Source organism: Chironomus tepperi, unplaced genomic scaffold (assembly GCF_022539635.2).
Source record: "Chironomus tepperi strain 1889 unplaced genomic scaffold, CSIRO-AGI_Ctep_v1 contig_84, whole genome shotgun sequence".
Lineage (NCBI taxonomy): Eukaryota > Metazoa > Arthropoda > Insecta > Diptera > Chironomidae > Chironomus > Chironomus tepperi.
In genome coordinates, this window is record NW_027226206.1 from 139,627 (window position 1) to 156,976 (window position 17,350).

General features: G+C 31.5%; 1 protein-coding gene across 3 annotated transcripts in view; it reads right to left on the reverse strand.

The window, feature by feature from the left end:
* ara (araucan) overlaps positions 1–17,350 on the reverse strand; it is a 105,865-nt gene that overhangs the window by 73,546 nt on the left and 14,969 nt on the right. Inside the window, exon 1 of one of the 3 annotated variants that reach the window (XM_070634020.1) lies at positions 4,604–5,827. The exons of the other annotated variants lie outside the window; for them this stretch is intronic. Coding sequence (XP_070490121.1) covers positions 4,604–4,651 — 48 coding nt within the window. The 5' untranslated portion in view covers positions 4,652–5,827. Of the gene's footprint in view, positions 1–4,603; positions 5,828–17,350 lie in introns of those variants that run through there. 3 annotated transcript variants of the gene reach the window in all.

Genomic DNA, 17,350 nt, shown 5'->3' on the forward strand with positions numbered 1-17,350 from the left:
GTTAATGTGACTAGAAACAGCAAAAAAACACTCAAATCAGACTTGATTTTCCCTGGAATCGAACCTGGGTCGTTGGGATCGGTAGGCCGACGCTCTAACCACTACGCCACTGCAGCGATTTCACTGCATGTGGCGGCTTCGATTTTTTGTTAATAAAAGTGATTTATTATTGCCTTCCTCATTTATGTCGCTCGGGATGCAACAACTTCTCCTCTTTTTTTGTGTTGAAAAATATGATTTCTAATTTCTGACATTATTACATACAGCAAGCATATATGTTATGTATGAAGGATAAGAGAAAACAATTAAATTCCTTTAACTTTTTTTATTATTTACCTTCGTGCTCCCCGCTCAATTCATTTCGTGCCTGGAAATATGAAAAATTCTTTTCCTTTTTGCTTCTTCATGCGTAAATAAATATTTTTGCTTCATTGTCTTTTGTCAAGTTCCAGCATATAAATTCTCATATTTATTTTTTTTTATGAAATGATAAGATGAAATCTTTGAGTAAAATATGAATTTATGATGAGAAACATTCTGACTTCATTTAATCATTCCAAGACGATTGAAGCGCATTGATTGTCTCTCTATCGTCCATACACAAAACAAAAAATAAGAGTGAGTTGCAAAGCAGCATGGAGCGACGTAACTTTTTTTTTGTGATTTATTGCTGTTGCACTGCACTGTATGAATTCAATTTTTCTGTATTTTTAAAGGAATAACTTTATTATTTGGGATTTTTTGGACTGTAAAATTGGTTAAAAGTTGATGGTCAAGATCATCAGATATCTACTAAGTTGAAGAAGGATTTATTAAGTGATGTTTGGTTTTGGTTAAATTCTGTATTTTTGAGCTATTCACGAGACCCTAATGCAACAACCGAGCGACACAAGGCTCTAGTAGACAGTCATTTGGAAGTCACAAGTAGTTCAGTATTTGTGTGGATTTTATAACCGAGTTGAATAGGCTACGATTAGTCGACTCAAGTGTATAGTTACAAATTTAACATTTTATAGCAAGTTCTGCAATTTTATAGCAAGTTCTGCAATTTTATGGCAAGTTCCGCAATATTATAGCAATTTTTACATTATGGCATGCTTCAAAACTATTTAGCAAATTCCATAATTTTATGGCAAGTCTTCAAATGTCAAATTTCCAACTAATTAAAGAATCGACTAATGGCACAGCAGAAAAATTCTTTAAGTAAGTCTGTAAAGCCAGCGAAAATAAATAAGTAAAATTCTTCATCTTTTCATATTATTAAGTATTGAAATATTCAGCAACAATCTTGCTATCAAGCCACTAAATCTCACACATTCCTAAATCACTTAATCATATAAAATAGAAATTTTAACAAATTACAAAATGGAATCTAGTTCAGCAGCAGATAACTAATTTTCCAATCCATAAGAGACTATATCACCAATGATGGAAATTGACTCCCAATCGAGGTGATCTGCATCACATTTTTATATCATATACAACGAATACTTTTTGATAGATGATAAAAATCTGAAGAAAATATTTCTACGGATTCATGAATTTCAATGCAAACTGTTGATGGAATCTGAATATTAATTACTATACAATGGAGATCGATTCCTGTTCTTTTTTTATAAATGAAAATATTTCTCCTTCTTTCATTTCATTTTACTTTAATTAAATTGAAATTGGTAAGGAAAGGCAGTAAAAAAAATGGGTAGAATGGAGTCTCGGCATTGAAAATTCCATAAAGATATTGATTGCAGGAATTTGTCGTTATTGCAATTGAAATGATATTAATTTCTGTGAATTACTGTTTCTTCGAAATGTCCAAATCATATAATGTTGGTAAAAACATGTGTAGGAACAAGCTGCTGTAAGTGCCTGTAAGTTGAGTCGATGAGCATACCTGTTGGTAGTCGAACATAAACTTTTCTCTCCTCACTTTACTCATTTTTTATATTTTTTTTTCTTCCTTTCTGCTTCTTCCTTTCTTGCATTACTTGATTTGCTTTATAAATTTTGCAGTAATTTGTCTTTACAACTTTTTAATGAAGAATCATAGAAAGAATAAGTATTTGAGGTGTAAGTGAGCACAAAAAAAGAAATTCTCAACAGAATTAAACTTTTAAGTCAATAGAAACTTTTACGTCTTACAGACTCACTTCAACCTCAGCACGGCTGCACAGATACATGAAAGGGAGAGAGGAATGAATCAGCATCAACATAAATGGACATATTTTTACTTTAGTCATCCCCTGCTTTTTTTTGATACAATTTATATTTTTTTGTGTGTGAAACATGCGCAGGGATCTCAACTTTAACGTCTATCGATTTGACATTGATAATAAAAACAAATCATAAAAAAAAATGTCAAAAAAGTATCATTAAGATGATGAAATTTTATTTATTTTTTACCCTCTCTAATGCTGCATGGCGCAATCAATAACTGACAGAGATATTATAAGTGGTTGGACACATGTTGTGACCTATGTGCAGTTCTTTTTTTGCTTTTTTATTAAGTTGTCCCTTTTTAGAAAAAGGTATTGAGAAGTTATTAATGGATATGAATTGACTTTAGAGGTTGTTGAATGGAATTGTTTTGAGTAGTTTTAATTAAATTATGTTTGGAATTGAGTTTGTGGGTCAAATTTGAGAATCATGGTTGGATTGCGTCGCTGGATGTTTTTTTATGGATTTTTTGAATTTATTAAAGTTTGAATGTTTTAATAGAATCTGAACTGCATACTGTGTTTGGTTTTTGACTGTTATATAGCCGTATTAACGGCAAGACACTAAGTTGTCCTGACGGCATTGAATTGTGCCGCTCGGGGAAAATATTGAATTATTTATTTCTGGTTCTTTAGCTTTAATAGCATTATTCAATGTGTGTGAAATAGATCTTTTATGTCTCTCATTAACATAGTCATTAGGAAGCAGCTTCTACATCGTTTTGACGATAAAACGTTCTAATGGAACCATAATGGCAGTTCTACAACCAGGCAGTTCTATCTCGATGTTCATTCGAATTTTGTATGTAATAGAATCGACTGTTCGAGCCTTCTTCAACCTCAATGAAATTCCCAGCAGATTCCAGCTCAAGATACTCATCATGCCTTCAATAAAGCAACAAATTCTATCACAAATTCCTCAACATCTCAACCCCAATAACTTAATACAGCCATCAAATCAAATGACCGACCATAAAACCCCTTCAATCCTGTCACATGTCAAAACGAAAGGGCTCAATCTTTAAACCATAACTAAATATCTTCCTGCATAACTAATCAAAACATTCTCACATCCCTAACAGCGCCTTAAATAATTCACATCTTCAATAATTCTCAATCAAGAAGTAAAATGAAGTAAAAGAAAATTCTATATTAAGTCACAAATGACACATGAAGTAAAAAATGAGATATTTCATCAACAAGAATCAGAAACAAAAAGAGGAGTTTGAAACAAGTTTGAAATCATTCTTGTGGGATTTTGCGCTAAAATTCTCAATATTCTGTTTTCGGCACACATTCAATCTTTTTTTTTTGTCTGCCTTATTTTTATTTATATCGCTACCAAAACGATTCTCTTTCTTTTTTTGGCGTTTATTTCTTGACTTTTTTTATGATTGGAAAGGCAAAAACTTTTGGCGATGAAATCAAACGAGCCAAAAATCGAATGTATAACAATTAATTAGTAAATATTTGGATATTAAATTTTACTATAAATGTACAAGGCACAGGTTTTCTGTGCGGAATCAAGAAATTAATTAAATGCAAAATAATAAAAAAAAAATTAATTACAATCCCTAATGTCCAATAAAAGACGCGATTATCAACACATTGAAGAAATTGAGAGATTTTTTTGATTCCAATTAAAATGAAGAAAATTAATTAAATTTTTATTTTTATTGATTCCCGAGCAGCACAGTTAAGTACTCGAGTGGACAAAAATACGATATAAGACAGTAATAGGCATTCTTTTGTATTGCACGTGACACCTCAGTGCTAAAATTGTTTCGCAGAAAAACCCTAACAGGCAAATAGTGTACTCTCAAGAGCAGATAAGCTGAGAGCAGTGCTCATAAGCATGTATAAAGCTATGATTATCCTTAATTAGCAGGCAAGTTAAGCATTAAGGTAAGCACAAGCCCTAGCTAGTAGAGCTTGTTCTTAAGAGCAGACATTTAAGTAGAACAACTTCTCGAGTGCATGCTCTTCGTTTGTTATGAAAATTAATATCCAGTTGATAACTAGTGCTTGTAGATTGCAAAAGAGCACGAGGGCGCCCAAAGAACTATTGAAAAGAAGCTGTTGATAGAGACAGTATAACATTTGATATTAGCAAATGCCAAAGTGCAACCAGCGATAGAGCTAGCTTCAATTTCCAACTAAGAAAGGCCATAGACCACAAGTAATTAAATAAGTAATTGATGACTAGTGTTAGGGGCCGCTAAGGTAACACTAAGCCACCGCATTGACAATAAGACTTGAAGGTTCCCGGACAGCACCATGCCGACTATCAATAAACCAATTTTCAATAGAATTTAATAGCTTTTGCCGTTCGGGTTTGCTAATTGTAAATATTGGCTGATGTAGATTGTTTATTTTTCATTTTTACATACCTGACTGGCCGACGGATATGAATAACCAAACTGAGCATATGATGCCATAATTTGATATATTTATAGGCTTTTTTTTCTAATAGTATAAAAAATTATTCTCCTTAATTATTTTGCACTTTTTGATTGAAATATTTTTTTTATACAATTTTTTTAAGGTATTTCCTTAATTTTTTTTGTGTGTCGTAATTTAATTTATTTTTAATTATTTTATATATTTTTGTCACCCGATTATTGTACCACTATCAAAGAACTAAATGATAAATTTTATTCATCAAGTGAACAACAAAAACTAACAAACTACTACAGTCATTAGGCATTTGATGATATAAAAAAAAACTAAGGACAATAGTTCATGTGTGTATTGTCAATACACGTCAATAATTGAGTCTATATTCTCACTCATCATAACTTATTTATCTTATTTTTCCATACATGATGTCTTAATTTATTTATTTTTTTACATTTCTCATATTTGTCATTCAATAATTGAAATTAGTTCTTGTTATTTATGTCCACACACTTCAACTGGATGTCACAATTTACTATCACTATTTAACTTCATTTCCATCCTTTTTAGATATCCTTTTTGTGGATATAATCAAAATAATAATAAAAAGTCTCGAGTGTATGTCCTCACGAGTTGGATTACAATGTGTGATTATTGTTGCTCTAGGATATAATGCCGGGAAACACAAAAAATACCAAAATAAAAACTTAAATAAGCGCACTCATAAAACAGAGAGAAGGAAAAACGGAGGAAAAACAAATAATAATTATGATAAAAAAGAAAATTTCTTTTCGTTGAGGCTCAAATGAATAACTTTTTTTTTTTCTCTCTCATTCACATAATTTGTTCCTTCTTCTCCTCGTCGTGTGTATATGCACATATATATTTTCCACCAAAAATTATTAACAATTGTCCTTTGGAATTTTCCAAGTTTTTCCTCTTATACACCAGATTTTTATTTTTTATTCAGTACCAATACACACGCAGGTTGTGGAAAGTGTAACAAAATTCTATATTCAATGCTATAGTTCCGTTCATTGAAAAATGAAAAAAAATTTTTCAACCGATTCACTTCCTTTTCGAATGTTCTACGAGCGAAATATTTTACTCAAAATTTAATTTTTTTTGTTCTTAACGATGCGTGTCAGCGTCGATGCGCACACGTTCACGAAGAAAATCCAACTAACTATTCCACTATTTCCACAGTAAACATACGAGAAAGGCACACAAAACACATAGCAGTACATTTTTTTTATTTTTTTTTGTTTCATTCTGCCTTCTTCATACATTCTGTGAACAGGCAACGTAGCAAACGAGACAACAAAACGAACAAAAATATAAAGCGGGGGAAACCAGTTCTCATGTGCATGTAGGAGATGGAAATAAATTTTCGAATTAACGACATTCTCGACCAATCGGAGCTATTCGATATCATTTGGCCACGCCTATTTGCACAATGTCTTTACATTTTCCTCATTTTCGATGTGAGTGGAGGGGATTATATAAAATATTTTATTTAAGCTATGTCTATATCACATTACAATAGGGGCGTGATTTAATGCTGCTTTTTTTACATACCCACATTGGAAAAGTGAGAAGAAATTCTCGTTTTGCTGTATGAAGGGAAATAAAAATGCAGAGGAAAAAAGGAGCCAGTTTTTAGAGATTTTTTTGTTCTTCTCATTTCTCCGTAGCTATAGATTATTTTCATCCCAAGACTGTTCACATTACGAGACACAACCCTCATCAGTCGGCTCACTGGAATGTTTTTGCGCGTAAAAAGGACTCAAATGTCTTCAAAAAAAAATCATTCAAATCAGCCCGAAGGGAAAGAGATTTCCACAACGTGAATTTTTCCATGCTGTCTTTGTTCCATTTCAACCGTCAAGCAAGTCACACAGCAATTTTTTAAAATTGGTAATACAAAAAAATCTACGATTTTCCGCTCTTTTTTTATATAGATGTATACGGTGTGGCAAGTGCCTGTTGTATAGCATGCAATAAAAAAGAATCAAGCTTGACTCTATGCCACACATAAAAATGAAATGAATGAATGAATGGAAAAACTGAAAGGATGAAAAATAACGACAAGAGGAAAAAAAAGGAAAGAACATACATTTTCATCCTTGTATTCATTATAAATGATCGAACCGAAAAAAAATAACAATGTTGTAAATGTTTAAATGTTTGTACTATTGTCGTCTATTATTTTTTTTTCCTTCTTCCTTACCATATCTTCGCACTCCTGGCTGCCCTCAGAGGTTCCTTTTTACTTTCTGTTTTATTAGTGGGTTCCCATTCTCTTTCACAATTTTTTATTTTATTTCCTTTTATTTTCGCTGAATATTGTTGTAAAGAAAATCAAAAAAAAAAAAGAGAAAGATTGGGAAGGAAGGGAAGTTTGAACATGAAGAAATGTTGTAGACCGATAATGAATAAACAATTTGTAAGAAGGGCTTTTTTAATTAATTATTATTCATTTTGCATTTTAGTTTTTCTCCCATATTTTTTATTATTATATTAAGGCAGTGATGGGCAAACTTTTATTTCTTGGGGACGTCTTAATGGAGAGGCTTGAGTAGAACCGTACACGGTACACATCACACGGCATACGATTCATGGCATTTCTATGAGCTGTGTGACCCAGCTTAGAGGAAAGTCGTTGACATAGACAGTGATGCATTTCGTATTAGAACTTGGCAAGCGGAGCCAATTTCAGGCGGCATCTGATAGAAGCCATGAATTCACAATTGATCTATACAGTCAGAGAAGTAAGTACGTAAATGTGGAGCGGCGTTTAATAAATTTGTGAAAGGAAGGCATTGACGGAGACAATGTTGCGTATGGTAATTGGCAAGCGGAAGCCAGCTATAGAGCTAGTTTCAGACGGTATCTAAGGGATCCCATGGATCACAATTGATCTGTTTGACCAGAGTAGTAAGTAAGTAGATATGGAGTGGCATTCAAAGAATTCGTAGAGGGAAGCCGTTTACAGAGACATTGTTGTATTTGGTATTAGAAATTGGCAAGCGGATGAAAACGGAAGCCCGCCAAAGAGCCATTTTCAGGCGGTATCTGAGGGAGGTCATGGATCTCAATTGATGTGTATGTCCAGCGAAGTCAGCAAAATTAAGTACGTAAGAAAATAATTAAGAAAGAAAGTGCCACAGCACACAGATTGCCAACAACTGCATTAAGGAATGAACTATGCTTGAGTTGTTGTTTTGGTTCTGCTTCAAGAATTATTCAGACAATTTTCTAAATCAGGCAAACATGGAATATAAGTTTATATTTTGCATATAACATAAATAAGGCGCTGATGTATGTATGTATACATATAAATATAAATCTAGACATAAACGTATGTAGGATAGACACGTATATGAGTTATCAATAAACACAAGAGGGTTTTAAGAGACGACAAATCTCTGAACATGAACGTAAAATAATATCAAAAAAGGGGGTAGAGCTGCTTGTCTCTTTTCTCATCTTCATTTTCAAAATTTTTCGATATAAAATACATGAGAAACAATTGATTGTGACACATTCATATATAAAATAAAATATATGTAGCTCTATCCATCTGTATAGTTATACATACACAGTGTATAGCAATAATAATAGCAATAGCAATAATAACTAAAAACATACAGAGAAATGAAGCTAAAACAATTTAATATGTATCAAAAAAACTATATTTATGGCACATCTACATGTGATTTGAAAAACAATTTAACAAATAGCGCGACAAGTGTTTATTTTCACAAAAAGCAATATAAGCATAAAAGCATTAACATACAAGAAACATCTAACGAGACAACATAACAATATCACTCTTCTCCGAGTCGAATGAGGAAAAGTTGTGTATTTCACGTGTAAAAATTTCTTTTCTTTTACAAGTGCTTTTCTTTTCTTTTTCCTTCTTCCCATCTCTCACTCTTCATGCAAAACACATATTCACAAGTTTTTTTTTAAGCCCGTTGGATGTTCGGAAAAATCTGTTTTTTTTTTTACTCTGATATGTGACGTGTGGGCCTAGGCGAAAGGAGATTGCGTGATCTACTTTTGAGGTTTAGGTATTTAATGTGATTTGATGAATTGCATGAGTTGATGCTGATGATGATGATAATGATCAATATCATCATCATGTGAAGTATGGGGCGATAACAATACTTTTGATTCTAACATGATATTTAGCCAAAGTTACAAGTTAATTAAGTTTATTACTTTAATGAGATTTGCTTAATAGATTGATGATTTTCAGGGACTACTAGGTCTACCTGGATATTGTCAATCTAGCTGAATCTAGAATCAGTTCATCTCAACCTATGCTACGCGGTACTCTATCGCAAACAGCACGGTGAATTACTTTCGTAGACAGCTGTTATGTTGCCACAAGGACACCCTCGAGTCTTACCGTTAATGAGGTGATAAAGCAAGTAGCCTGTCACTAAAAGCTTCATATACGGCACACACGCGAAAATTATAACAAAACTCTAAATAAATTACAGATTCTGTATCGGTCTGTAATGTATAAGAATCACTCATATAGCTTATTATATAGCTTAGACTCTCTTAAGTCTGCAAAAACAGTAAATTTTTACAAAGAATTGAAGAAATTTGAAACTAGAAATACAGCAAAATATTTTGTCGCTTTGAATAACAGGGTGCAATTATTGACACATGTTCTAAGAATAGAACATTAGCATTGTGCTTATTTTAGAATCTTTATGTGAAATAGGACTCAAAAAATGTCAATCACTAGTTTGCATTTTGTTACGAAAATTTTCAAATTTTAAGAAATCTGGATGACTAGATATTACAGCACTATTTGAAGATTCTCGGTTTTATCAAGGACATAAGGATGTTAAGGAAGCTAACCCGTACGTTGTACACATTAGTTAATCGATCCAAAATCGTAACTCAAGCTATCTTGACTCTGACTTGGTATCAGATTCAGTTTAAATCCGATATTTCGTCAGATTCGTGCCAGATTCGCTTTTATTTCGGTACCATGTTAGATGCACGCCAACTCGGTACCGAATTTTGGATCGATTATCCGAATTGTACCATTTGAGGTTAAGATTGAACTCTAACTCATAAATGTATACATAGTTCCTCTCAAATTTAATTGAACCTGATAAATTGACCTTCAAAATTGTCAAAACCTACCTAAAAACATTTCCCAATTTTCCCGTCGCACCCATGTTAAAAAAAATATAAAAATAAATGTGTAACAAAACCTGGCATTTTACAATAATTTTACTTTAATCATTTCAACATATTCACCGACGTTGTCGATGTTTTTGTGCTACATTAATGATGGAAATAAAATGAAAAATATTCTTCTAAAAAGTTTCAATTTACATCCATTTTTTTTTTGTGCCTTCAATTTTAAATAAAATTAAATGAATTTACTTTTTTTTTGTGCTGTTAAGCTATTTTTTTTTACAATAACAAATCAATCGAAATGATTGGATACGCTTAAAGGAGTGTGAAATGGGCGGATTTTTTTGGGATTTAATTATTTTTACACGGATTATTTTCTACAAATGTATGACTAGCTGACTTGAGAATAAAGTAAATAAATTTATTGTGCTATTTTTCAATTTAGGTACATTTGTTGAATGATTAATGAAATTATGTGTGAGTGAGGGAGAACTAAGGTTCATTGTAACCTTTTTTCTTGGTAATAAAAAGATTTTAAAAATACTCGACCTTATTGAGTGACTTCAACGCATTTTTTCAAAGCAATCATAACTTCGGATCGAATTAGAAACCAACAAATCTATGTCAATTCGGAACCCGCAATACAAGATCCAGGAGGATTCAAGTCTCTTCTCCGAACAGACAAGGATTCTGTTGATGAGTATGCTCACAATACTGAGCACGTTCAATTATATTGATTGAGTATACTCAAGACCACGCTCATTTAAGTGAGTATGCTCACTGTCTGTAAGAGCTCCTCAAACTAAAAAATACTAAACGGCCGGTAGCATTAACGTCAGGTTAATCCGTAAAGAAAATATTACCTAATCGGCATTGAAATGTTGTCACTACGGCGACGAGACGCCAGTATACTTAGAACAAAGTGCAACTACTTGCCGAAAGCAATAAAATTTACCAAGCACCTAGCTGTAGTGAACAAATTTACCAAGTACCTAGCTGTAGTAAACAAATTTCAATAAGTGCCGATTAAAAAGTATTTGTAACGTTTTTTGCAAATTCAAATTTCCAAGTAATATTCTTCATTCGCAGCCAACTTCAGGTATATTTACAAATGAAATGAGAATGAATGAAATTAAAATCATTAATTACGAAATTTAGGAATCATTACAAGATTTAAAACTATATGATGCGCTAATATTTGCCAAAGAGCAGCCAGTTTTGGACGCCAACTGAGAGAGGCCATGGATCACCGATGTACTGTGCGGCCAGCGAAGTAAGTAAGTATGATGTGCCAATAACTCAATAATACTGATCTAACAATACTCAAGAGCTCTCTACGAAGCATGATTAACGATATTTTAACAGAAGCCGTCCAACCGGACATAGTGTTTAATTAAGCTGCCTATTTCCAAAACTACACTTTAAATAAAGAATCCTATTGTCTTGCTCAATTAGAAATTCAATTTCTCTCTATAAAGAAATCGAATAAAGTTAGTCTTAAATTCAATATAAGAAGAAAATTGAGTGAGTGAGTGAGTGAGAGAGATGGTGAAGTAAAGTACGAAACTAATAATCAACAACCATTTTCATTTAATAAATTGCCTTGCCCCGTTGCGGTTTGCTTTTATGATTCCAAAATAAAAAAATAAAAAGAAGTAAAGAAGAAAATATAAAAACATTTATCTAATAACTCAGTTTATAGCAATCATTTCAGTGCACATTCGAAAACATCAATATATGTATCTGTTGGTTTTTTGATATTGCAAAACCTCGCTCTGAATCAGAAATGAAATCGTCTTCTTCTTCTTCTTTTTTCTTTTATTTTACGTTTTATTTTATATTTTATATAACATTTATGACTTTGATTGATTGAACTTGATAGCTAGCACGTATATATAAAAAAATATATATTAAATATTTTAATCAAATTTATTTCACTTTACATTTCTTAATCATTCTTGTTTCTTGCCTTATTTTGAGAGGAATAAGAGAAATAAAACATGTAAAGATATCTTTAGTGACATGATTTAAGCGCATCTTTGTGATGATTAAAAAGTATCAACTGTGTAGTGTTGAAGAATATCAAACTGATTGAGAATTGATCGATAAGATTTATTGGGTATGACTGTGAAGAATCTGGTTGAGTGTAAGTAGAATTGTTGTCGGCATAGATATTATTGTCGTTTTCTCATGTAAGAGAAACTGGTATTGCTGGTGGTGATAAAAATGATCAAATTAGTTATGAAGATGGATGGGAAAAATATTGTAGATCAAATACATCAGATATTATTGAATATTCATGAGCCTTGGGAGCCGTTGACTTATTAGGTTAGGTAAAAAATTACAGTTTTAAGTTCCCTTCTTCCTGCTCGTTACAGACTTATTCATGCTAAATTATTTTTTACAATTTGAGATTCTCTTAAAAAATCGAACATGAAGATGGGCACTTTGTACATCAAACCACATTAAACTTTAAGTTCTTAGTGTTTTTTTCAACATTGTGGAGTTCATGGTCATTTGCTTACTATGTAACGCAAAAAGGGAGTGATTTTCGAGGGATAACGGGTATCACCGGACTTTAAACTTGAACGACTTAAGGTTCATGGAATTTTGCTCCGCTAATTTTTAAATGTTTGTCAGATTTTGCTGAGCACTTCAAATTTCTGAGTATCACAGTCGCTCGAGCCTCTATTTTAGTGATATTGATGCAACACAACGCCATTAACGGTATTATCAGAATTTGCTCTGACCGCACCAAGATGGCTGTTTTTGTGCCATTTTTAAGGCAATAAATGTGGATTTGTGTCTCTCGAAATGATTGAATGTGGAATCAATTTTAGGTATTACTGATTTTTGAGTTTTGCTGTAGCGGCAGTTGCTTCTGGTCATTCTCCACAACACACAGGTTACCCAACACTGCATTAGTAAGTCAAATTTCTTTAAGATTTATTTCATAGCTCTCAACATTAAAATAATTTTAATAGATATAGAAATTACGGTTTTCACATTTTTTTGATGGCCTGGACATCGAAAAATACATCCATTAGCCATCGTCTTATTTTTTTATTAAAAAAACATCATGTTAATGAAATTTTTATGATCAATTTAGTTAGAATTAATGGCCAACAAATCAATGAATCCATAGGTCGTCATCATAAATCATCAATTAAGGAATTAGCATTTACATGAAACAGTCAGACAAAAGAAGTCACCTCGCTATTCTTTTTGCAAAAACAAAAAAAGGAGAAATTTAACATTTTTCACATTTCTTTCAATTTTTATAGAAATTTACGACTCTTAAAAGAAATAATGAAACTTTTATGATGTTCTCATGCAATTTTTTATATTTTTCTTTTTAAAATGAATGTTTATTGCTCAATATACAATAAAGACATTGGCAGACAAATGGCTATTTATCTCATTTTTCTTTTACTTTTACACAACATGCATGTATTGACCACCCTAATTTAATTCCTATTGTCAAGCAAAAAAACACTATTTTTTAAACAGAACTCTATTTTCATTTGTCTTTTTTTATGCTCCCACACAGATTCCTAGTAGAGTTCAGAGTGTACGTAGAGGAATAGAGACTAACAGAATTGAGGATAAACATTCATTGTTAAAAAAATTTTTGTGGCATGTTGTGGGGGCAAAAAGGCTAATAAAAAAAGAAAGGAAAGAAAATATTGTCTGGTCATGCAAAAAAAGGCTGTCATCCAGTGGTGATCTCGTTAAAAATAAAACTGCCTGTTGTTATGGTGTTGATTTGTTTGTTTTCATTTCAGGTAATCCATAAAAATGAATTTGAGTTTGTTGTATACAGCCTTAATTCCTTACTTGCTTTTTTGTTTTTTTGTCTCTGTCGTTCTGTCCTTCTTTTCTCTCCAGCTCCTACTGCACAATCCTCATTCTCTGTAGACCTTAATGAACGCATGTTCAATTGATTCTTGCGGGCAATTGTGCTCTTTTTTTCTGTGTTGTTTGTGGATTTGAGAGACGGAGCGAGAGGAATGGGAAAAGAAGATTATATTTGACTAATTTCTGTTTGAAGGATAATTTAAGGCTTAATGTAATGGATTTATGGATTTTACGAAAGGTAATCGCATTTTCTCTTTTATTTATTCTTAGATGTATATCAAGCTACTTCTACTTCCTCCTTTTTTTGTTGTGTTTGCAAGATTTAAACTTTCTTTGAAATTAAAAACCAATTTAAAATTTTTTTTTGGCAAAAAAGAGCAAATTTTCTATTATTCATGAATTGAAAAGAGTGTAAATTGAAATTTAATTCACATGAATTTTTCAATTCATCCTTCACTCAAATGCCATTTTGACGACAACATGCATGAAGAAAGTTTCTTTTTTGCCTTCTTTTCTAATTCAATAAATCCTTAAATAATTTATACGTAATTAAGCATAGAGAGAAAGATATCTTTTTCAAAATATTTTTCCCTACTTTATTTTACACAATGTTACGAGTTGGGATTTTTGAAAAATAATTGAATTATGGGAACTAAAACGCATAATTTTGATGCAATTGAATTCGGATGTAAATTTCAGGTAATAAAAATTCAAATTTTATACAGCCTTAATTCCTTAAAACCACAAAAAATTGCATGTTCAAAATTTTGCGGGCAATTGTGCTCTTTTTTTCTGTGTTGTTTGTGGAAAAAAATGGGAAAAGAAATTATATTTGAAATTTCTGTTTGAAGGAAATTTAAGGCTTAAATAATGGATTTATGGATTCAACTTAGTTTTACTGCATAATTGACATTTTATCTGCTTTGCTCACAAAAATTACATATCAATTCACAAATTTGATTGCAATTAAGCTTCAAACTTTGGTAATTTTAATGATCAAAATCTCGATGCATGAGAAAAATTTTAACTTGAAAAATGTTAAAATTTTTAAAAATAATTGAAATTTAATTGTAGAATTGATAATTTTAGCAATTGTGATTTTCAAATTTTATCAAAAAAATCATAAAATTATTGAAATTTCAAATTCATAAATCACATGTTTTATGTATAATTGACAATCGCTACAATTAAGCTAAAATTCATAACCAAAATCTCAAGATGGAAAATTTTCAACTAAAAAAACTGAAAAAATAAAATCAAATAAATCTGAAATTTCAAATTCAAATATCTTAGATTTAACTGAGTTTTGCTGTATAATTCACATGTTTACTGCTTTGCTCACATTAATTACACAATATTTCACATCAATTACTGCAATTAAGCTCCAAATTAAGCTAAATTTGATAATCAAAATCTCGAGGTGAGAAATTTTCAATTTAAAAAAAATGAAATAATTTCAAAAAAAACAAAATTTTGTTGGAATACTTTAGCAACTATTTCAGTCAGACAGCAAAAATGAACCCAAAAAGGCCATTCTTTCCCCAAAAAAGGTATCTTGAGAAAAATATATAAATTTGTTTTGATCTCAAACATTAGATTAGAACTTCTCCTTTTTCTTCACATATCTATCTCAAAATTTTCCTTATACTTTTTTGTTTTTATCTGGATTGATATATATCAGCAGACCTGTCTATACAGGAAATATGTTGGCCCATTTCAAATACTCCAGGTACAAATTCCTTTAATGAGCGAAATCCATCTTCACATATTTAGTTTTTTTACGGCAGTTTATAAAAACAAATAAAAATATTATTGTACGATGTAGATGTGGATTTATTTTGTAACGCTTCTGTTTGGCATGTCTTATTAATATGATACATACACAAAAATCATTTAAGAAAACTTGTGAACATGTTGTTCATAGTGACCTTAAATATTTTTTTCATTTCTGACTTTAATTCGCGTCATGTTTCGTAGAGGAGACACAGAATATAAAAATTGGCACAAAAAAAATATGAAAATTCGCTACAAATTTGCTTGTTGACGTTTTAAATAATGCATTGTAAAAATAAAGTCAACTAATCATTGTACAGCAGGAATTTCACAAAAGTATCAACTTTTATAATGTCTTTTTTTCAGTTTTTCATGAGAAGTGAGGAGATATATAGCAGAAAAGAAACAATTTATTGAGTTCTGTGAAATTAGACACCATAAATCACTATTTCGTTTAGACCTCACGCACACACAATATAAACACAGGTCCCATGACTATCTCTCTCACTCACTTTTTTTTTTCTTTACAAAATAATTATTGTTTATTGACATTCTTATTGTGGCACTTCTTGTGTATGTCTATATAAATAAATAAATTATCATGTTGAGATTTTGCAAACTTAATTTACTTCTTTTTTTTTTGACCATGTAAAAAGAAAACTAGGAGGAACAAAAAAGAGACATTTGAATCTATTATTAACTCAATATGTGCATACATTCTTAAATTTGGATATTATTTTTTTTGTCACTTAAAAAAAGGTTGAATAATATGGAGTTTGACTGTCTGTCTTGCATGAATGTTTTTGACCTGGAATTGGGTAAATGGGAGAAGATACTTGAGAAATCTGTTGATTGCAGAAGAAATCTGTCAATAATCTAGTCATAAATTTCATTTGTTTTGTGGTCATGAGACTGAGTTAATTATTCTAACCTAAAATATGAGAAAATCTGAGTTTTTATCTTTTTGGTGATGTTCAAGTGCTTGGATGTTTAAGTGGTAGATAAACTTCATTAGTAATTGATTCTTTTCCCATGAAATTGAGGCATTTAAACATAGACTATTAGCTGTTCAAATTTAGTTCAGACCTGAGTTGGCAGGAATCCAAAAAATTCAAAGAGTCCAGACAATGAAGTCCTGTCAACTCTGTCAACTCAGTTCAGATACCGGAAGATCCATCGGACTATGATCTGACTTAATTTTCATCGTAAAAATGGGCACAAATCAAGCGTCTCATAGGTGACATCAGAGCTCGAAGTCACTCAGATTTTGAAGTAGACGAGTCGACTCAACTTCATATAAAATTCGAGTCTACTTCGAGTTTTGGAAAACATCATTTCATACTGTGAATGTGGCAACGTAGCAGCTACCTGATGACTACATTGCACTACAAGATATAGTTGCTTGAAACATGCATCATGAAGTTAATGTCAGTTTTACGAGCAAGAACTCGAACCTCTAATTAACAATCTTAAATACTTAGTAATATCTGAACCAGTTCTTTGAGGACAATACTCCTTGTGGAATGCAAAGAGAGTCTGCCTAGTAAATACGATTGGAAAAGAGACGCGTATCGAATCTCGAACCCATGATCGCTAGTATATTTTGTAATTAATTAATATACGACGAGCGAAACTTTACTTCACCAGAGCCACATGAATTTAAATAAAGGTTATTGCTCATCAATATACTCAATCAATGCAATTGAACATGCTCAATATTGTGAGCATACTCATTAGCATTATAATTCGGATAAATCGGGATAAATAATATTAAAAAAAGTTCCGACGATGTACAATGAACAAGAGTAACTGCTGATCTTCATTACAATCCCATCCACAGTCAATGTAAAAACATTTTTCATAATTCAATATCAAGCGACTATTGCTAGTTATGAAAAATAAAATTCCATCTTGTTGTTTTTGCAACAATTATTGTAATT